Source organism: Poecilia formosa, unplaced genomic scaffold, assembly GCF_000485575.1.
Source record: "Poecilia formosa unplaced genomic scaffold, Poecilia_formosa-5.1.2 Scaffold0, whole genome shotgun sequence".
NCBI lineage: Eukaryota > Metazoa > Chordata > Actinopteri > Cyprinodontiformes > Poeciliidae > Poecilia > Poecilia formosa.
The window spans coordinates 1,486,323-1,507,513 of NW_006799939.1; the positions used below are offsets into that span (position 1 = coordinate 1,486,323).

A 21,191-nucleotide genomic window follows, 5' to 3' on the forward strand; every position below is an offset into this window, starting at 1 on the left:
ATTTCCAAGAAAGGATATGTTAAAAATTTAAGAATAGTTCATATGAGCCATATTTTTATGCAACGGGATTAAGTGCGACATCAAAGAATGAAAAATGATAGCAGAAAAAAGTGTACAAAAGTGAAAACAAAAAACTGTCAAAAACCTTATGAGTTAACCAGTGTAGTAGGAGTTACAAAATCTTACCTGTCATAGCTTTCATCAGGGTATGAATACAGGTGGTTTTTCCAGCTCCGCTTGGTCCGAGGGCCATCATACCATGTCGAACTCTCTGGGTCTCAAAGAGCTGAATAACCTTTAGCTTCCAGGGAGAATGGCAGATCAGACCTGCATCTTCAACCTGCATCAGCAAAAAGTGAGCAATAACTTAAACTGCATGTAGATTATGTGTATTAGAGGATGGCATTATCATTTGTTATTGTATTAAAATTGCAAATTTACTGAGAAGTTTACATTTTTGCAGCAACAACGCCAAATACTGTAATCCATGAAATACACACATGAAAAGGGAACATTTTCAGAATTAACATTTTACTGCATCTCTAAATGTTTCCCGCTGTACTTAGTTTTTGTGAAGAGACTAATGGTGTCATTAGTATCCCTTTGGGTGCTGTAGTGTTTTGAAGCCCTTAAGGATGATATGGGAAGTACAGTGGTCTTACAATTCACTCAGCCTCTTTATTTCTCCTGCCTTTAGCTTTCTTTTTCAGTGTCTTGTTTTGCAATCCCCTTATTCCTTTAACACTTATCTCAATTCTTTCCTTTAAAAATGTTACTTTTCAGTGCCTAGAGACAAACCCGTTGCTTTGCCCTCCTACCTGTTTGTCAATGGCAGCTTCTAGGTCAGGGTAGCCCACTTTATCAAGCTTGATGCCAGGAAAGAGGTCTTCAATCAAGCTCAGAAATAGGGGCTCATCTTCATCAATCTTATTTAAAAAAAAAACCAAAAAAAAAAAAAACAAAACATAAAATCATACACATTTACTCAAATCAACAACAACAAATATTTATGTTTTGTTCATGAAAAACATTTTTTCCTCCAATGTTGTTCAAATAAAAAAAATAACATATTTCAGCTACTACAATATTTACTGGTTTCTTTCCAAACTGACCAGTTTGGACAGGTTCATGTCTCTCAGAACCCTCATGACAATGGTGGACTCTGTGTCAGTGGGGTTCGCCCGCTTGGCTGCTCCCAGTGTGCGCAGGACTGACAGGATGTTTCGTAGGCCAAAGTCATAGTGAACCTGAGCAATGACAAAAAAGGGCTGTTATGCAGAGCAGATGTTGATTATAATCATGAGTAATAGTACCTTCAAAACTTTAGGCAGTTTCTATTTTCAGTCAAGATCTTTTACCCTTCTTGGATCACACGTAAATGGCAAAATATTATGAATTAGCCAAAGATAACCAATATTGACACATATGACAAATGTTATGTGAAGTCTTTCATTTCACCTTTGGCATGGCTTGTACAACTTTTTACCTGTTTCGAAAGCTGCTCTTCACACAACTTGTAAAGCGTGAAGAATTTGCGAGCCAACTCCATGTTGTCTATGAATCCACAACTGGCCAGTTTTACTCTAATAATGATCTGGCGGTCAGGAACCATCATGGCTACAGATCGGAAATTGATTTTTAGGTTTTCTGGAAGCTCCTGGCGACCTGCATAACCCGGGTTCTAGTTATACAGAACAAAAAGAAGCCGTAAACCAAGAGTGAATAATGTTATATACATGTATATACAATAAAATATGTATATTTCAGATCTCAGTGGTAAAACAACAAAAAAAAATAATAATTGTATGGATATAACAACAATACAAGCATCAAAATAGGAAGTTTAATACTTACATATTGAATGACATTCTATGTATAGCAATGCATTTTACTATTTATAAACAACCCTTTAAAATTATTGGACCCTTGGTAAAGACATTCAAAAATATCTTCAAATAAACTAATCTTTTATTGCAGTAGCATGTTCTCCCAATAAAAAAAAGCCCACAATTATTCTCTATTAGCAAATTATTGAGCTTTTGTGTTTACCTCTTACTATTGTCCTCACTGTACATGATACCAGGTATGTCACTGTTCCCATTATCTGAAACTTTTTAAGTAATAATCTGACAAAGTTTGTTCAGGAGCAACTGTCTTATGACTTGCCTAAAACTGAATGGCATCTACTCTCCCCTTCCCCATTTTGAAGATATACTCAGAGAAATTGCCCTCAATGTCATGTTCATAGTGTAAATTAAAAGCTCCAACAGACCAATTAACTTAAAACACTTAAAGCATAAATTATAAAATGGTTCAGCTACAATTATAAGATTTATTAGTGGTCCCACTTGCTGTGGTTTATAGCAATAACAAAAATGTACCCGATAGGATGGATACGTGCCATTTTTCAGAGTGAGCTTGAGTGACTGCAATAAATTGTGAAGTTACTTTACAATATTTTGGCACATATTTATCCAAACCACTAGTAAATGTGGAGAGCTCCATATATAACAATACACAATGTCTTCATCATAGAGCTTATGTAATCAAGGATGAAGTTAAAACTTTTGAATCCCAGAAATTCAGTTTCTTCTTGTTCTGGCTTTTATTCCCAAAGGACACAACATAAAGCATCTTTTTTTTTTTTTTACATAACTTGTCTTTGATTATTACACACACACACACAACCACAACCACAGAGCAAGAGAGAAAGAGCAAGGAAGACATAAAGTTATCTTTAACCACACTGCTGCTGTGTTTATCTAATAAGATGTACTGAGTCTGCAAAAAAAAATGGTGGACTCTGTTTAAATGCTAAGACATATTTAAAACTACTCATTTCTCATTCAGTCCCTCAGTTTGTTATTGATCGTATGAAGGCCGTGCCTCTGGGGTGGAATAAAATTTGAATTTATGCTGTTAATTCAGCTTTTAAGTTATGGAATTGTTTAATTCTGTCCAACCATGCAACAATTTAAAGGGGGCATATTTTCTTTACTTTTATTGCTCAAAAGTCTTCAGCCAAATCCATGAACAAAGCTTGAATTTAAAATTTAATTTCTACACGGACTGTAGTTAATAGAATCAACTGAAAACGTATATCACAAAACAGTCCTCATTTTGTGAAGGGACTATAAAATATATTCTAACTTCACATCCCCTAAACCAGTTAAAAGGTAAATTATTATGGAGAGTAAAATCCACGACAATTCTTTAGAAATGCTAACAATCAGAAGTTATAGTAGTAATTTATGGCATTATTATTTGGCTTCATGCCTTACTCTATGTTCTCCCACAAAGAACCATAGCTTGCCTTAGGGAGGGAGTTCAGCAGAAGAAGATCTGCCTGGACTGCAAAACAGAGCAGGATCAATACCAAGCTGGACATTGATCAAATCAGACGGATTGAAAAGGACAAAAAAGTTAGGTTGGCAGACAGCTGAGTTTGAGTAAGCCAGAGCACTATAAGAAATTTAGTCACTGATCTTTTTCAGTTGACTTGCCAGATAACGCCTTGTTGAACTGCGTCACAATGGATCGCTGACATTATCAAGTACGGTAGGTTTACCTACCATGGTAAGGAAGATGCCAAACTCAGGATTCATGTCAACATTGTCTCCATCGGTGAAGACAAAGTTTTTGCGGCGCTCTTTCTTGCATGTAAGAACTATTGCAATCTGCTGGGCTGCCACCGACAGAACTGGGAGGTCAATGCGATTAAATTCATCAAAGCATCCCCAAGAACCAGACTGAGCCAGACCTAGAAATAACACAGAGCTTAGTCATTCTGTTATTATTATAAGTCATTTGTAAAAAAAATAAAAAAATAAATGAATCTGTAAACCTCTTTAACTATTACAGGCATTATTCAGCTATGTAATATTTACCCTTGAATATTCTTCCCAAGCCTCTGAAATCCATCTGGTCAGAGCAATTGAAGACCACAACATATTTTCCCAGACAGCGACCCATGTCCTTTATAGTCTCAGTCTTACCTAATAAGAAAAATAAAATAACTCACTTCCAAAAACTGAAGTACACAAGAGGGTTCACAAGTATTTATGCCCTTTGACATTATTCACGTTTTGTGAACTTACAACCAAAAACTTCTATGTATTTCATTGTTTTTTGTCCTCAACCAACTCAAAGTTAAGCAAAAAAAAAGTGGAGATGTTTTTACAAATGGTTTGCCTGAAAAGGTGTAATTTAAAAAAAAACAAAACTGTAATAGACGGCAAAAGAAAGCTGTTTTGTGTCATTTTTATGTCAAACGGTTGCAATGATTGTGTTCTACTGAAGACTATTGAATCTGTTCTCTATGTGCCTCAGTCTGACTGCACCGAGCTTTCTGCACTTTTTATATACAGGTCTCCTCTGCCAGAGCTCAAATTTCTCTTTTTGCTCACTATCCCTCAATCTCAGTTCCCTGCTCTGATGTCTTTAACAAGTTTGAGCATGTGACAGCGTCCTCACTACAAGTGATTGTTGGTCATTTCAAGCCCACGCGGCCTCCGGACGATACTGTCCCTAGCTGACTAATTAAAAAGGTTTTACTCACAATCGCAACTCTGATTCTTAAACTGGTAAATTAGTTTACTGTGGGGCGTGGTCCCTAGGGATTTTAAATATGCAGCAATAGAGAAGAAAACAGCACTAAATCCTACAGCTGTTAGTACTTACAGGCCTATCTCCAAATTACCTTTTCTTTGAAAGTTCTTCAAACAAATAGTGTGCAGTCAATTAATAGGCTTTCTGAAGATAATTGTTTTAGAGATTTGCTCATCCTACATTTAATTCGACTAAACCTTCCCTAAGAATAATCAAGGACCTTCCTCAGTGATAACACATTGTGCAGGCTAGATCTTTGTGTTCATCACAGTGCCATGTCTGTAACCATGCTGTTGTTTCAGTCTTACCTGTGCCTGCGGGACCAGCAGGAGCTCCACCCATGCTCATACCAAGAGCCTGAGCTAAGGTGATGTAACATCTGAGCAAAAATAAGCAAACACAAATATACAAGTTTCAATTTTCCCACTAAAGGAAGCATTTACAATCAAAAGCTAATGCACACTTAAACGCTTTTTTTTCTCTTCACTTTGGTTAAAATCACTCAAATAATGATCCTCCACAGGAATGCTAAATGTCAAATATGTGCCAAAAGATAATTGCAATCTACTACAAATGATATCTCGAAATATATTTTGTAAAACTGCATAAAACAGTTTCTTTTTTCATGATCTTCTTATCCAAACCTGTTTTCCCCCATTATAAATGTACCTTTATAAACTGAAGGAGTTGAAGGAAAAATCAGGAACAGGGAGATGATGTTAACAATAAAACTGTCACAATGAGGAAAACAATAGAGCAGAAGACAAATGGGGGAAATGAATAAAATAAAGTACCAGAAGAAAGAAAAGCATCAGAGCTACTTTGGTGCTTCCAGCCATGAGGACCTTGTGTCACTTCTTTGGAGAGCTACTGTCAGATGTCTGCTTGTAGTTCTCTCTGTGCTGCTGTCCTTTCACATCTTTGTCTCATTGTCTTGTTCCATGTTTCTTTCTGCATCTTCTTACATTTCTTTCTGACCGTCTTTCTCTCCCGCTGTGCTTTTGGTAGTTAGTCTAGTGCTTGTTGGTGCATTACTGCCTCCCCTGCTTGATCTAATTGTTTTCCTTTCTCTCTCTGTCAGTCACCTTGTCTGCCAGTGACAGGGGTGGTGATCGCCGTGAAAGAATGCAAAACAGTACCCTCTAATTCATTGCCCCAGTTTTCTAATTTTTAAATGGTTCAACATTTAACATGTTTAAATGATTGCAAATATTACATCACTCTTAAAAAACATCTTGGAAGTTTTTGGTTTTTTTTCCCTGATTTGTCAAAAATGATAAGAGCTTTTAGCACCACACCAAAGGTCAAACATTTTGATTTCTGTCAACATCACTGATTGGCTGGCATATGCTATGCAAATATGTTTGCACCCTTGACAAAGATGCGTAAAAATCCTTCAGATAAATTAATAACTTACTGGAGTGGAATAATCTCTCAATGAAAATTCAAGAAATATCTAACCTTTAATTTGAAAACAGTTATTCAGTGGAGGAATAACTGTTTTCAAATTAAAACTCACTGGTGACACAAGTGATGGTACATCTTCTGTTAATACTTTGAACAACCCCCTTCAATCAAACAGCACCTCTCCAATACCATTCCTCAAAGTTGGAGAACATAGTTGGAGCATATCTCTTCTAATCGTCCACACTCCTCCGTCCCCTCAAATGCTTTCTTGTCGTCTGGTTACCCCGTAGTAACATGTTAGAAAGTTGATTTTTTTGTTAGCCATGAGTTTCTATCTTTATGCTTTTCTTTAACTTTTCTCTCAGTAATTGTTTTTCTCGGTTGTGCCGTCATTCACCTGTCAAACGTGACATTTGATGTCTGCTATCGACTGACAGTATATGGATAAAAATAGATATTTTGCTTGTTTCAAACTATCTGATGACTTTGGTTTGAATTTTTAATAGTTTTGGCTGCATATTGCATATCTCTTAATATAATTGTGAGTGTGCATCTCATTTCATTTGTGTACTTTTACCTGTCAGTCAAAGGTGTAATGACAAGTCTTTCTGTGCAACCCAGGAACTCATTCTGGTAAACAAAGCATACATCGGTGATGTTGATCATCATCTTGTCTGAGTCCTCGTTGAAGTAGAAACGACACTGCTTCAGCCACTCAAAGTCAGTGGGGCTTTTGACATGCAACCGGCACTGTGAGGGTAAAGGAAACAACAAAAAGACAAAGGGATCAGACGTGAAATGATGGTGAAAACGTCACAAAAAGCAAAAACACTGTTGTAGACCTTCAGGCTTAAGGTAATGTGATGTGGGACTGGAGGAAAGGCAGGAAGCCTGAGAAAGCATTGTGAGAATAAATGATAAAAATAAAAAGATACAGGGCAAAGTTGTGTGAAAGAAAATCAGAGGTAAATGAGAGGCAACAGTTGTAGAGAATAATTTATTTATAATCTTTATTCGACCAGATTAAAGGACATTATCTGTGCTGCCTGGACGGTGATTGGTCATTACACCATCACCATCCACAACAACTCTTTGATGATACTTGGAGTTATGACAACCTCTCCGTTTGCAATAAATAAAGTATTCTTTATATGAATTTAATGAATAGAATTTAAGTCAGACAGATGACAGGAATACATACATTAGTTTCATTCAATAATAGTAATAAAAGGAAGTCTTAGTAAATAAAATTCATCATATCCTGTAAAACTGCAGTAATTTAACATGTAGTTAGCAACAATAGAAAGGCAGTCCTTTCTATGTGTTTTACCATTAACAAGAGCCATTAATAATCCCTTGAGGTATCTTGACAGAAGCCTTCCTCTTTTACAGTTACATTTGGTAGACTGCCAACAAAGCCATTAGGAGTCTGAATAGACAATGTTCACGTCAGTTCTGAAAAGTTGTGGATGTCTTCAGCAATCTGTTCTAATTACACACATAGTTGAGTGTACTTTATGGTCTGCCCTGTGAATGAACTGAGTTGACTTTGCTTTTATAAATCCATTATTACTCACCAGATCATCAAATATGTCCCTCTGGTGAACGTGGATCGTTATGAGGGTCTCGTATTTGGTCCTCTCTACAGCTTCCAGATCTCTTGTGGTCATGTCAATTAGTGTGTTGAGCAAATCCAAGAATAGCTGGTTGGTTTTTGACATAATGCGGCGATCATATCGGGCATTGGCAAGTGCCTCTTCAGCGTCTCTTGTCCATATCATCTGGATACCAAGCAAGCCCACCTGCACCAAGAATATTATATTGTTAAAGAAGTGCAAGCATAGTTAAAAATAAAAAAAAATTGCCTTGATATTGTTAAGTTTTATATATTTTATATAAATGTAGCGTCCTAGGGTGTGATTTTGGGGTTCAGCATTTATCTAAAAATGATAGTGTCTTAACTGACTTGTGCAGGGAAAGAGTTTAAGAATTCGATAAGCTGGAAGCCAGAGTCCTGGATGGCCAGAGCAGCCTGACGGATCACCAAGTGCAATGACCACTGGGACTCTTTCAGCAGAGCATTCAGCCACACTTCAACATTCCCTTCAGCCATGACAGGACGCTCCAGCTCCACAGTTTCCCCCTCACGCGATGACACAGCAAGGATCCGGTCATATATCTGAGACAGATGAATTATATTTAATAAAGACACAGCATGTTTTAATGCACATCTTCTCTTTATTCTATATAATCAGTTTCTATAGAATTTGTGCATTATACAAGCTGTTTTACTATATGAGTTAGTTATGAAGAATGTAGTCGTTTTCTTAACACTATGCATGCAAAAGCATGTAAACCTCCTTTTTTTTTTTTGCATTTTGTTCTGTACAAAAGCCTAATTTTTTGAGGATTTATGTGACAGAGCAGCACTATCCAGTGTGACCAATAACCTTCAGAGGTCACATCATTAGTAAACTGTAAAAATCTATATGAACATTAAGAAGACTGAGGAACACACTGGACAGGTCAGATGTAAAGATGTAGAGACTGATGCAAAAAATTTGCTCTGTCAAGTAGTACCCAAATCACTTTAGTGCTATAAGACTCAAACATTTCTGTTCCTCCAGTCCAACTGAAAGGCTATGTATGTGATATATAAACTACGACAGTGTTGTGCAACAGTGGTCGGCTAGAGAGAGTAATAATAAAACAAAACATTCATTCATGGTGCCATTATAAAAAAAAAATAATTACCTTGTCGTGGAAGCGAACAGTTTTGATGTTGTCAAAGACATTGAGAAGGTGAGCCTGGATAGTGTGGGAGTCAGAGGCTTGGCCCAGAATCTCCAGCAAGGCAGGGTCAGAGACAAAGAAAAAACGCGGAAAAAGCAGTCGCTTCTTCTCCAAATAACTGCAACAACAATCCAGTTAATTAAAATCACCTCCATTTTTGAACCACTCTCTTGCACCTGCAGATGTTTTGAAACATTTGCCTCCCAAACCAGCATCCATATTAACTGAGTAAATAGGGCTCACCCTGTAAGTGACTTCTGACAGATCTCCAGCTGCTCCAGCAGGTGAGGAAGCAGCTGGCCCATCGTCTCATCTCCCACACAGGATTGCACAACATTGGGCATTTCATGAGTGCGCATCATGATCTTCACCCAAGACTTATCAATGTTTGAGAAACGCTTTGCTTCCTAAAACAATTAATTTCAATATCATTAGCTGAGCTTACTGTAATGTTTGATAACTCGGATCAGTTGAAAAGTATGTGTGATTGAATTGAAATCCTTTTTTGCAAAGTCTCTTGAGATGACATTTTTATTATGAATAGGGTGTAGAAATGAACTGAATTTAACAGATAATATAGCTATTAAACAGATATTATAACTGGCTAACGGTTGGTAGCTCAAAGCTTTCCAAAAGCAAAATTCTGACTGATCCATTTTACTATTTTAATGAGATTATTCACACAAAATGTCAAAGTCTATTTTTTCCACTAATTCTGAAGTAGGAGTTTTTCCTACAATAAAATACAAAAGAAAAAAAAATTGGACATAAGAAAAAGAGAGTAAATGTACTGTACATTTGACAAAAAATAAATAAAGGTATATTTAGTTACTCTGCATTAAACTAGTTGGAACTATCACCTGGAAACAATATTTTTACCTTAGGCAGCTGTTTAGCAATGTCTCCACCTACAAACACAGCCTCCAGATAGATCCATAAATTCTGGACTGTCATCCAGTGTTCGATAATATCAGTGGTGTTAGAAAGGTTCTGAACCCACTTCTGGATCTGGGCCTTAAATGGGGTGTTGTACCTATGGGAGAAATTGAATTTGCATGAAAACCATGCAGTGCCATGGTGGTGGCTTTTTAGGTCATACTAAAATCCTCCTACATTTCCTAAAATTATGGAGGCAGAAAATTTGTACAAAATTGTATTTAACTCGAAGTATTCACAGTAACAACTTATGAGAAGAGTGAGTGACATACCGATTGCTCATGAGAGACCCCAAAATCATCAAGCTGTCCTCCATGCTGGCAATGATTTCTGATGTGCTGTCTCCTCTCAGAAGCAGCTCGCCTCTCGCCTTGAAGTTGGCAAACGTAAATGTCTTGTTGTCCCACTCAGCAATCACTTGCTTCAGTTTCTGCTCAATATCCCTCTCTTTAACAGCACTGATGCAGATATCCTTCGCATGGAATGCCAAGGTACATGTTACGACATAAATGCAAATGGATCATTAATTAAAACACATGATACAGTGCATGTGGTTAACAAAGTAAAATCTTTACAAAGAGTTTTTTCAAAGTAAAAATTTTCACCAAGATTTTTACTTTGAAAAAATCTTGGTGAAGATTTTTTCAATTTGATGCATAAAGTTATGCATCAAATTGCGTCTATCTGGATGTATTCTCACTTAACTCCTATCAGTCTTGTCTTTGCTAAGACAACCTTAGCAAATTCAAAATGCAGTTTTCAGATTATTTCAATTACTCAATAAAAGCCCTTTGTGGCCAGTGCAATGGCCATAAAGGAACAGATTCACTAATGACAACATTATCTCGAACAGTTAGGCAAAGTCTTTGTAGAAGTTAAAATTTCTTAGAAGCAAAAACAATCAAATTTATTGTTTGATGTAAACAGTTACCTTGGTGAATGATTACTTTGAGGTTTTTTGATTCTTCTTTTTCTGAATATAAGTTATTTTACATAAAAAGTAAACCTTAGCTTACCTCAATTTCTTCCTTAAACTTCAGTAGAGGAGCCTCCATAATGTTACGTAGCTTAAATGTCTCAGACTCAACCTCAAATGTGTGGCCAGTAACCTGGGAGATAAAAACAAAACAAAGAGCAGGTTAAAGTTAATTTCAGCCAAAAACCTGGGAGATAAAAACAAAGAGCAGATTAAAATTAATTTCAGCCAAACAATGCATGTTTGATCGATCTAAATTTAAATGAAACATTTGTAGAAAAACTTGGTGCTCCATTTTTGACTAACTTCTGTGATTCTCTTCCAGTGGCGCGACATCATGGCTTTGTTAGTCATGAGTTCCAGCAGGGGGCAGCACTCGCTGAAGTCATCGATAGTTTTCTTCAGATCCAAGAACGCCTGCCACTCCTTCAGACCCCGAGGAAGCTTGCGGCATCTATTTGTTAAACAAATGTAACATCTATTGTGACTCATTTTGTTCATGTCATGACAAAATACAATTCATAAAATATTTATTAATTTTAATTGCCATCACAGTTTTAGTAGGTATTAAACTATAAATGAATAAATTAATACATGGTCTTGTTATTAAAGTTCAGTATAGTTTCTGCTTCAGATAAAACATGATAATAAAATAGCCACACAAATAAAATACACACACAAAAAAGCTCAAAATGTTTTTGAGGACTTAAAGCAAAGAATGCAACAGGTTGGTTTTTGCAAAGTCGCTTTACAATCAACTCATCCACAATATAGGCAGCAAAGTTTCAGGCTCAGTAGAGAAGCATTATCTTATGTTTTATTTGTAGTGCAACATCAGATCATTGAGAAGCTTTATTTAGATTCAAAGCTAAACAAAAAAAAAAGTTTAACCTTGTCTGAAAGTCTAGGAGCTCATTATTAATCCTCTCGATGTTGATGTCAGCCCAAAGGATGTCATAGTATCCATTGACTGTTTCAATGACATTGTTGTAAAGGCCATACAGCTTCTGTAGCAGGACCAGCTGTTTCTTGATCTCCAGCAGTTGAGGGTGTGGTGTAACTGGAAGTCCAAAGAGCTCCTCTCCTCCAGTAAAAGTTATGTACTTCCGGAATAGATTGTCAAATCGATTCTAAAAATGAAAAACGGCAACAAAACCAATTGTGCGACCATCTAGCATCTTAATGTAATATTGTATAAAATTAATTCACCAGGAATGACTTGTTCAATTTCAGATTTGAATTAAAACACACAATTTTCCAGATATGCTTGCATACACACAATAAAAAGCAACCATGTTTGTCATTAATGGTCAATAAAAAAAGTATTTGTGTAAACGCCATCTTTGTTTTTTTTTTAGAATTATCATGTGACTGGTTTTGTCAGTAACTGTATCAAATACTGCAATCCATTTCAAAATAATTCTGGCACGTCTACTATGTAATTTACACCCAAACAGTAAAAACAAACCTGGAACATGATCAGTCTGTCACTGGCATCCTGAGGAGCCAAACCCTCTACCATCGGCCCATCCTGGAGAGAGAGAGACAAAAAGGTTTAGTTCAGTTTCTACTATTGTAATGAGCAATAAGCTGAAGCCCAACAAAAAAACATTTGTTGAAAAGGTAAGAATCTTTTTATTTTTATTTTTAGGAACATCAAATCCTGGGACTTCTCATCAGTTCCTGATTTGAATAGTTTTTGTGTGTAATATGCGATATTCACAGTGTTCAACTGCATCATGACGGAGTATGTGACTTTTGATGCGATGTCACATTTTCATCTTTTTTCCCTAAACTAACTATATTCAGATAAATGTTCAATGGTCTGTGAGCGACTCAATTGTTCACACAGTTATTAGCTAAATTAATCAGCAAGTAGGCCATGCCCTCAGTTTCACTTTTAGTATTAAGCTCTTGGGAGAGTTACTCTTCAGCAGCATCATTATTATTGGGTCATTGCTCCAATATTTGAGTAGCAGCTGTGTAATCAAGCAAACCTTCACAATCTACTTTTAAAAAAAACAACCTGATCATTGAGTACAACACAGTCATTTTTTTTTACCTTCTCATATTCCTGATAGAAGTGTTGGCAATCCTCCTGAAAGGTCTCCACATTGCTGACAAGTTCTTCTCGGAAGTGCGGTTGCAAGGCAACCAATTCGTTTTGCACCTCAGTTGTTCGGGACAAGAGTTTTTCCCAGGTGTAACGCAGAGTGTCCACCTTATCAACCTCCTCCTTGGCAACTGACAGACCATATTTATGAAGCATAGCATAGGACTCCTGTGAGGAGAGTAAACAAGGGGAATAGTTTTAACTAAAACAGTTTTTGAGTGCTGTCACAGTGACACAGTCCTTACAAATAAAGCATTATTTAATCAGTGCATCTATTTGTGCAGCTCTTGATTAGCTTGCTGTATACTGTAAATAAATGCGAAAGAACAATCAATATTGGCCACATTTAAATAATTGTCATCCATTTTTGGAATCTACATTTTTAAGCTTTTGTCTCTGAGCGTTTTCTAATGAAGTGCTTTTCCACAGAGTCAGAAACGGTCATGTTAGAAAGGAGTACGGTTTACCTCTATTGGTCCAACTTCAAAATCAATATTTATCTGATGCTCTCTAATTTCTTTGAGTGCAGCCATTGCGATGCGAATATCGTCGAGGTCTTTGATCTGCCGATTCAGTTTCTTTCCCGCTTCATCAACAAAAGCAAAGATCCGCTCCATGTCTGCGCAATATTTCCTGTTACAATAAAGCCCATAGTCCACCATCCAGTTCTTAGTTTCAGCTGTGAGGGACATCTTCAGGAATGCTTGAAAAAACAAACAGAGTGAGCAACTAGAGCTCGGTTTAATTTTCAATTTAAAGTTGTATTTTGGGGGGTTTTTTAGGCTTATATAGCTGATAACTTGATCTCACCTGTGAATAAAGCTAAGGCTCCAATAGTGATGTACTCTGGTTCAGAGTTTATTTTGAGTTCGAGATCCCGATAAAAAATTATCTGGCTCTCAAAATCTGATAGGAAAGGGCTTCCCTGGATAAATCTGATAAAAAAAGAAATCAAGACATTTCTGTTTCAATATTTCTAACAGAACGTTAATTAAAGATTATTGTCTCATGGAAAAAAATACTTTTGCAAAGTGTCTTCACGATCTTTTCTCCAGATGTGATGGTAACTGCTGAAACGATCAAGAGCAGCTTCTACTTCCTGCAAAACAAAACCAAACGTGTAATAACAACTAAAAACATGGGCAACAAGAGTTCCTGTCAATATTTCTCACGTTGATTATTTGGTTTGCTCAGCGTAAGAGTCTCTTTCAAGAAAAACTGATACAACATCCAAATGAAACAAGTTATTTTTTTATCACAATACTACTTAAGCAGCATTAAATACTGATTTGAAAAAGAAGTGTTATAAACCTACACTGCTCAAAAAAATAAAGGGAACACTCAAATAACACATCCTAGATCTGAATGAATGAAATATTCTCATTGAATACTTTGTTCTGTACAAAGTTGAATGTGCTGACAACAAAATCACACAAAAATCATCAATGGAAATCAAATTTATTAACCAATGGAGGCCTGGATTTGGAGCCACACACAAAATTAAAGTGAAATGTTCCCTTTATTTTTTTGAGCAGTATATTTATACATAACACTGACTTCAATGAAAAAATTGAACTGCAACTTCATTTTGGCAAATGTCTAATCTATGCATTTGCCTTTTAAATGCTTAAAAAGGCTTGTAGAAAACAACTGAGATCATTTTCTATAAGAATACATACTGAAGACTATCTACCTTCTTAGTTGAGGCGATTGAGCTGCTGAGAACGGACACCAACTTAACTATCTCCTTGTTCTCAGATACACTCTTGTAATAATTTCTTGCTTGGAATGGAATAGCTTGAATCACCGATGCTGAAATCTCTGAGCTGGTGCAATCTGAAAAATATATGATCTTATTCATTATTAAAGAGGACATTTGTGTGAATACATCTGTGAGGAATCATAAGACGTATGTAAACATGTTACAATACGTTTTACTTTACTAATTCTATTGAGTCCGGGTGTAGCTGAGGTAGAGTTATCAACGTTTTGAAAAGTCATTTTTGATGGATTGTGTCACTTCCATCAACACATCTCTTTCTAGTCAATCAAATGATTTGCACTACTAAAGTGTGAAATAAGAAAACGATGCACATCGTAAGCTTGATGAGACGAATAAATGTCAGAATGAATCCCTGAAAAGCTGAATGGGTGAAGGTCAGTCGGGCGAGCAGAAATCTCCTTCATACCAGTCACACTCCTGTGTGTCGTTGCTTCATCGTCTGATTCACTCTCAGAGCTGTCTTGTTTAAGAGCCGCCATCCGTCTCTCATTCATTTTTTTCTATAAAGTGAAATTCAAATAAAAGGAAATATTGCAGGGATTTCTCGGCTTACCAGGCTAGAACATCGTGAGCTACGAAAAATACATGAACGGTTCATAGTTGTTCTACATGATCACAGTCATGGCCAATTTAACGTAAACATACCTTACAGATTCTTTCTTTGCTCCACTGACCTACTCCTTTGCTCACACTGACCACACATTCAACAGCCCTGTTTAAAGCCTGCTGGACCTCCTCCAGACCTGGAACCATGACAATGTTCGGTATAGAGAGAGTCACATTGGCTCTGAAGATGGCCTGCTGACCACTGTGTTTCCCACGGCTCAGTGCAGCACTTTCACCTACCAGGAACAGAAAAGGGAAACATTACATTGAGATTTATTTATTTATTTTTATCAGCAAAGTTCATTTCAAATGTATAAAAGGTTTCAAAAATATGGAGATATTAGATGTGATATTTGGCTATAAACACACACATGTAAATGTGTGTTTGAAAAATAGTCCAAGTGTGGGGGAGGCTTCGTTTGATTTGTATATATTCATGTGTGGGGAAAGCAACGACAAATAACCTTTGATAATACCAATTATAGGATGAGAATGAAAACAAGAACTCATTATGTATGGAACAGTTGAGGTTATTATTCATACCGCTGGCATACAAATGAAAAATTGTTCCCAGTCAACTAAGAAGCTTTTTTTCTGTAAATAAATAAGTGATATGTCAAAAGATCGAACAATGTAAAAGTAGTACCGGTTTTGGAAAAAAAGTGTTTTTTGTTTTTTGGGGGTGGATGGGCGTTTACCTTTTGTTTAAAAATGGCATGACAGAAATGAACCGACACTTCTCAAAATTCATTGGAAAAATCTTTATTGCCAATGAAGCAACAAAGCTTTATGACTGCTCACTGGATCTTTACGTTTCCCCTTTAAGTTTCCACACAATCGCCCTAATCTGTAATTTCCTTCACAGATGTTCTTTTGAATTTAGTCTCCTGCTGGGCCACTCCATTGGTATAAATTATAAACAAGTTTAACCCTAAATATGGCAGGGGTATGAATAATTTTGGGCTTAACTGTGATAATAGTTATGATTATTAAGCTTCCATGTGTCACAAAACATGCTGGATTTGCAAATGTTGGCTGTCTTTTGACAAACACAGGAACGCAGCAACAGTCTACATTCTATCAAGAATATAAAAAGGCTGTTTTAGTAATGATTACAGCATCAGCTGTTAATGCAGCATGGTAATTTTTCAACGTTTTAACTCCATAATTATTTTGTCTTTGTTTTAAAATACTAAAACCTTTTTTTAGTATTTTAATACTAAAAAATATAAATAAATCTCCTCTAATATAGTCATGTTGTGTCTGCTTAAATCCTGTATTTTTCTTGATTTCCTCTTTAAAGTAAAGACTATTTATTTGAGTAGACCCACCCAAGAAATGCCCAAGCGATGAGGTTTGTATGCGCTTGCGCAGCATCTCCAAGGTATTGCATATCACTTTGAGCAAAGCCTCCACATTGCGGTGGTTGAAGTAAGAAAGCAGTTCCTGTGCTTCCTCTTCCATTACTTTCATCAAATCTTTCTTCTTCCTCCTCTTTGGTAAAGGAGAGGAAGGACCTGAAGTAGCATGAGGAAGCAAAGTGTTCCTGGAGAAGAGATGGCTTTCGGAGGAGTGTCCATTTTCACCTAAACAACACATATACAGTGAACATCAACTGCAGTTGCAGGAAACGGCTTTCTGATCCAGTTATGTTCAACACTTCAAGGCTAGGTCTTTTCTATCACTTTACTGAAGAACAGGAACAACAACAGTTCAGGTTCAAAGTGATGTTTGGTCTTGCTCTCACCAGCGTTTTCTTCCACGCCCTTCACCTCGCCCTTCACCTCCTCCTTCTGACCGTGGTCAAACTCCATCAGCATGTTGATCAGCTCATTGGTAGCCTCTTCCACAAGTGTGCTCTTAAGGTGTAGCTTCTGAGCTTGTTTTATGCACAAGTCCTACATGCACACAGCAAAATAAAAGTAAAAGTCCGAGACAAAAAAAACGGTTCTATAGATGTGTGAGTCACGGGGCTCTTCAACAGTTTGCTTTAGAAAACTGCATAAATCTTTACAATTTTACAAGAGCGCTACAAAACCTACGTGGTGGGTTCACTGTGCAAAAACAATTTGTGACAGAAATGTCATCCATTCATGTCTATTTACCCTGGTGGTCTTCACAAATTCTTCACAGGTGATAGGTTGGTCTTCTGGCAGGACACACAATGTGGCTGCATTCATCTCCTGCAGTACAGCATCTATTCTAAACTCCACCAAGTCATTCACTCTGTCTATTAACAGCTCCAAATCAGCTGGGGATGAAGAAGAATCAGAAAGAAATGTATGAATCAAAGACCACAATTTGGGAGGACTGGGGTTATACCAAAGATAAAACAGCTGAAAACAGACAACAGGATAATATATACAGTATGTTTAAGTTGCTTGTGTGTACACAAAGAGTCAATTAATTTAAATTTAACAACAGACTGCCATTGCTGATTTGCAAGATGTGTTATGCGTCAGCAAATGAGGCATCGATGTGGCTGGACTTTGTTTAATTTTTGCTTACCCAGTGCTTTGTCAATGCGGCTTAAATACTTGTCTATGCTCAGAGACGTCCAGCTGAGGAAGGTCAAACCTGGCTGAATAGTCTCATCCACCTATGAAATAAACGGCAAATGCTATTTAAAAAAAAAAATTAACCAAACTGTGGATTTATTCATTTCATTTCAAAAACAATACCACAATGTGTCAATGACTTATCCCAGAAATAGGTGAACATAATTTTTGATCTATTGGAAATAGGTTAATAAAATGCACTTCCTCTGGTAAGCTGTACTTAGTGGCATAGACCATTTTTTTTCTAAATGAATCCCCCCCCCCCACCACTCCCCCAAAATCTAATTAATTAAAGGAAAACTGTGTTATAATTCATGTTATATGCATGTGTTGAAATACACAGCTGGAACCTGATAACAGTAATTATTTAAATACAATGCATCACAAGACTGGAGGATGAGCTACAAAACTTAGAAAGCCGTAATCTATTTACAGAGATCAAAACATGACGATTTAAGATGCAAATTTCCTGCTTTGCTTCTGATTACAGAAAGAAACTTCTATGTATTACCGCCACCAGAAATTCATAATTGGCCAACAAAATGTTTACACAACAGCTCTAATCAGCCGCTCTTCTGCTACTCTGATTGGTATTAGTTTCTGTAAAACTAACATTGGTTTAATGGGCCTGAATATCAAACAGGCTGATAAATTCAGTGTTATCCTAAATAACTATTAGTCGAAGTTCAGGAAAAGTCTGGAGTTTGGTTTTCTAAGTCTGAAACATGGGCGTTTACAGGCCTGATAACCAATGAAATTGTTTTACACTATTCAGCTTACTGTCAATGAAACATCTCACCTTAGCAACATGTGGCATGGACAGTTGTTCAAATACAGGTTGAATCTTGGCTCGCACTCTGGTGTTTTCACTCAACATTAGCTGTGAAAAAAAAAATCTTTTCATATTTTTGGCATGGTAAAAACAAACAATTTTAAAAATTTTAAATTGAAAATCTACAAATGGATATAAAATTTATGTTTTTTTTGTGATTATTTTTCTGCAGTGTCCTCAATTTTCAACTATCTTTTTTAAATATATACAAAAGTTTAAAAATAAGACATTTTAATGTCATTCCTAATATGTCCTCTATATGTTCTGGGTCTTTTAAGATATGTGTTTCTGTGTGGAATATTCACCTGTAATTTATCATAGTGTTTCTTGAGTATATCCTGTTTCTGCTGCAACAAAACACCAAAGGGAGGGATCTCCAGATTCATCCGCTTCATGCAGTCAGTCTCCCTGATCTGCGTAAGTATTTCTGGGTCAAAGTTCACATACAGCTGTCCAGTCACTGAAGATCTGACCAAGAGAGAGGCCTTTAGGCCAGCCCTGGCATATTCCATCTGCATGCGATTTCCGTGTGTCATCAGAAAAAAACAAGTGGAAAAACATGTTTATGAAGATATTTTTATCTGTCAAAAAATTGTAATAGTAGGGTATTACCATTTCAGATAATAATACTATTTTCTTATTGTCAGTTTATTGCACCTTTGTCATCCAGCTGTGATGGTACATAATTTCATACTCCAACAGGATCCTTGCTACCCTGTTAAAGTTCCTGATAATCTTCTTTGCCTCTGATGTGGAAAGGACACCTTCACACTAACCAGGAAGAGAAGAATAAGAAGAAAAAAAATCTGTAAGTGTAAAAAAAAAACAACATAAAAATAATCAAAACCTTTCATTAATAAATTCCAAATAGTGTAAAACCTTTTCAAAGAGATTCATGGGAGCTCGAATCCGGCTGTACAGCTGCCGAGCCCACATGATCCGAGCCGCCACTGGTGGCATGTTCCTAGCAACAGGAGGGTCCGATTTTTGCTCTGCATAGACATTGGAAACCATTTCAAGGTCCCGACCGTAGTTCTGCAAGATGTGCTGGTACTTTTCATTAATTCCAAGATCAGGAATGCCCAGTCTGTTCCAGTAGGACAAAAACATAGTGGCAAGTTGCATTTAATCAACCCTAAAAACTAAGCAACAAAATAAATAGATAATGCGAGTCCAAGTCACCTCTCAAATTTTTTTAGAACATTTAAAGCTCTTTCTGTATTTTGAATTTTTTCAAACGTGTTATCCATGAAAGTCTTCAGTTGGTTCTAGAAAAAAACAAACACATAAAGCAGCAATGATTATTGAATAGGGAGAAGAGTCTGTCACAAAGTGTTAATCAACTCTGAAATCCACTGATTGCAGTCTAAAACAATGTCTCCGGGCAGAGTGGCCAATATTTTCAATATTTAATATCTAAATCTAATTTCCTACCTAGACTAAAATCAGTGAACAAGTCTAACCTTGATTGCAAATATGTCTTAAAGATAGGAAAGAAAACAACAAAAAACACAGTATGCATCTTTTTCCATTTCACCTAAATGTATATAGCACATAAAACCAAATCTGCCAAGGCTGGCTTGTCTTCAAAAAGAAACCAATCGTTTATTCTTACAGTACCTCAATTGCATTTCTTTCAGATTCTCCATGCTCACATGGAAAATACTAACTGCTAATTTAATGCAGCTATTCACCTATAGATAAATCAGTTTAGACCAGACGATATAATTTGATGACTTTGCAAATTACTTACATGGAGCTCAGAAGTGCTTTTGCAGAATTCCTCAAAATCAACATCAAAGTCAGTTTTTCTGTGGTCTAGAAAACTGTAATTCTTCTTTTTCATGTTCAACACTATAGCCTGTCAGACACAAACATAAAATCAAATTCAGTTGAGGGGGTAAGTTGTATACCAAGCATGCTTTCAGACTGAGTTTGTTAGGCGTAAAAAAAAAAAAAAAAAAAGCTTTTATCACTTAAAATATGCTACATTCTAAATTTGAACTCTTTACAAATGTGTCAGTAAGCAGGTGGTGGGAGGAAAATACTTCTAAATATCACTTAAAACATCACACCTTACAAGACAGCACAATTATACAATGCATTTCAAAAGCATTTTAACTTTTTCACATTTTGTCATGTTACAACCTCTTCGATGTGTTTTATGTGTTCAATGTGCTGAGATTTTACTTAGTGGCCGACACAAAGTCATGTGAAGAAGTGAAGTTAAACAGATGGTTTTCAAGATACAGCACCTCAACGGTAAATCACAAAACTCATACTGAGATCAAACTTTTCTATTCCTTAAACTGGTCTGATTACAGGAAATGCCTGTCTCTTGTGACCTGTTACCACTAATGCTTAATTACACACAAGAAGGCAAGTTAAGAATTGTTGGCTAAGCTATGTATCACAAAACACTGTATTCCACTGAGTAGTCTCAATGGGATACATAGTCTCATAAATGAATCTATGTAGTGTCACTTATGAGACTACACAGACTGAATTGAAAGTATTAACTGCAAAACTGCAAAATAGCATTAAATGTTTACAAGCAGTATAGAAGAAAAATATTATCC

The 21,191-nt window shown here is 36.4% G+C and overlaps 1 protein-coding gene across 1 annotated transcript in view; it reads right to left on the reverse strand.

The window, feature by feature from the left end:
- dnah5 (dynein, axonemal, heavy chain 5) overlaps positions 1-21,191 on the reverse strand; it is an 86,050-nt gene that overhangs the window by 47,345 nt on the left and 17,514 nt on the right. Inside the window, exons 12-46 of the mRNA XM_016668436.1 lie at positions 20,366-20,473; positions 19,795-19,880; positions 19,492-19,699; positions 19,270-19,383; positions 18,918-19,124; positions 18,580-18,660; positions 17,731-17,821; positions 17,328-17,473; positions 16,970-17,120; positions 16,554-16,808; positions 15,262-15,458; positions 15,023-15,116; positions 14,527-14,669; positions 13,856-13,932; positions 13,644-13,768; positions 13,301-13,536; positions 12,783-13,001; positions 12,189-12,251; positions 11,612-11,850; positions 11,027-11,174; positions 10,761-10,853; positions 10,017-10,216; positions 9,688-9,841; positions 9,052-9,215; positions 8,770-8,926; positions 7,982-8,194; positions 7,593-7,817; positions 6,593-6,765; positions 4,917-4,987; positions 3,888-3,995; positions 3,573-3,760; positions 1,487-1,681; positions 1,113-1,247; positions 819-926; positions 187-340 (exon numbers count right to left, since the gene is read on the reverse strand). Coding sequence (XP_016523922.1) covers positions 187-340; positions 819-926; positions 1,113-1,247; positions 1,487-1,681; positions 3,573-3,760; positions 3,888-3,995; positions 4,917-4,987; positions 6,593-6,765; positions 7,593-7,817; positions 7,982-8,194; positions 8,770-8,926; positions 9,052-9,215; positions 9,688-9,841; positions 10,017-10,216; positions 10,761-10,853; positions 11,027-11,174; positions 11,612-11,850; positions 12,189-12,251; positions 12,783-13,001; positions 13,301-13,536; positions 13,644-13,768; positions 13,856-13,932; positions 14,527-14,669; positions 15,023-15,116; positions 15,262-15,458; positions 16,554-16,808; positions 16,970-17,120; positions 17,328-17,473; positions 17,731-17,821; positions 18,580-18,660; positions 18,918-19,124; positions 19,270-19,383; positions 19,492-19,699; positions 19,795-19,880; positions 20,366-20,473 — 5,326 coding nt within the window. The remainder of the gene's footprint in view (positions 1-186; positions 341-818; positions 927-1,112; positions 1,248-1,486; positions 1,682-3,572; positions 3,761-3,887; positions 3,996-4,916; positions 4,988-6,592; positions 6,766-7,592; positions 7,818-7,981; positions 8,195-8,769; positions 8,927-9,051; positions 9,216-9,687; positions 9,842-10,016; positions 10,217-10,760; positions 10,854-11,026; positions 11,175-11,611; positions 11,851-12,188; positions 12,252-12,782; positions 13,002-13,300; positions 13,537-13,643; positions 13,769-13,855; positions 13,933-14,526; positions 14,670-15,022; positions 15,117-15,261; positions 15,459-16,553; positions 16,809-16,969; positions 17,121-17,327; positions 17,474-17,730; positions 17,822-18,579; positions 18,661-18,917; positions 19,125-19,269; positions 19,384-19,491; positions 19,700-19,794; positions 19,881-20,365; positions 20,474-21,191) is intronic.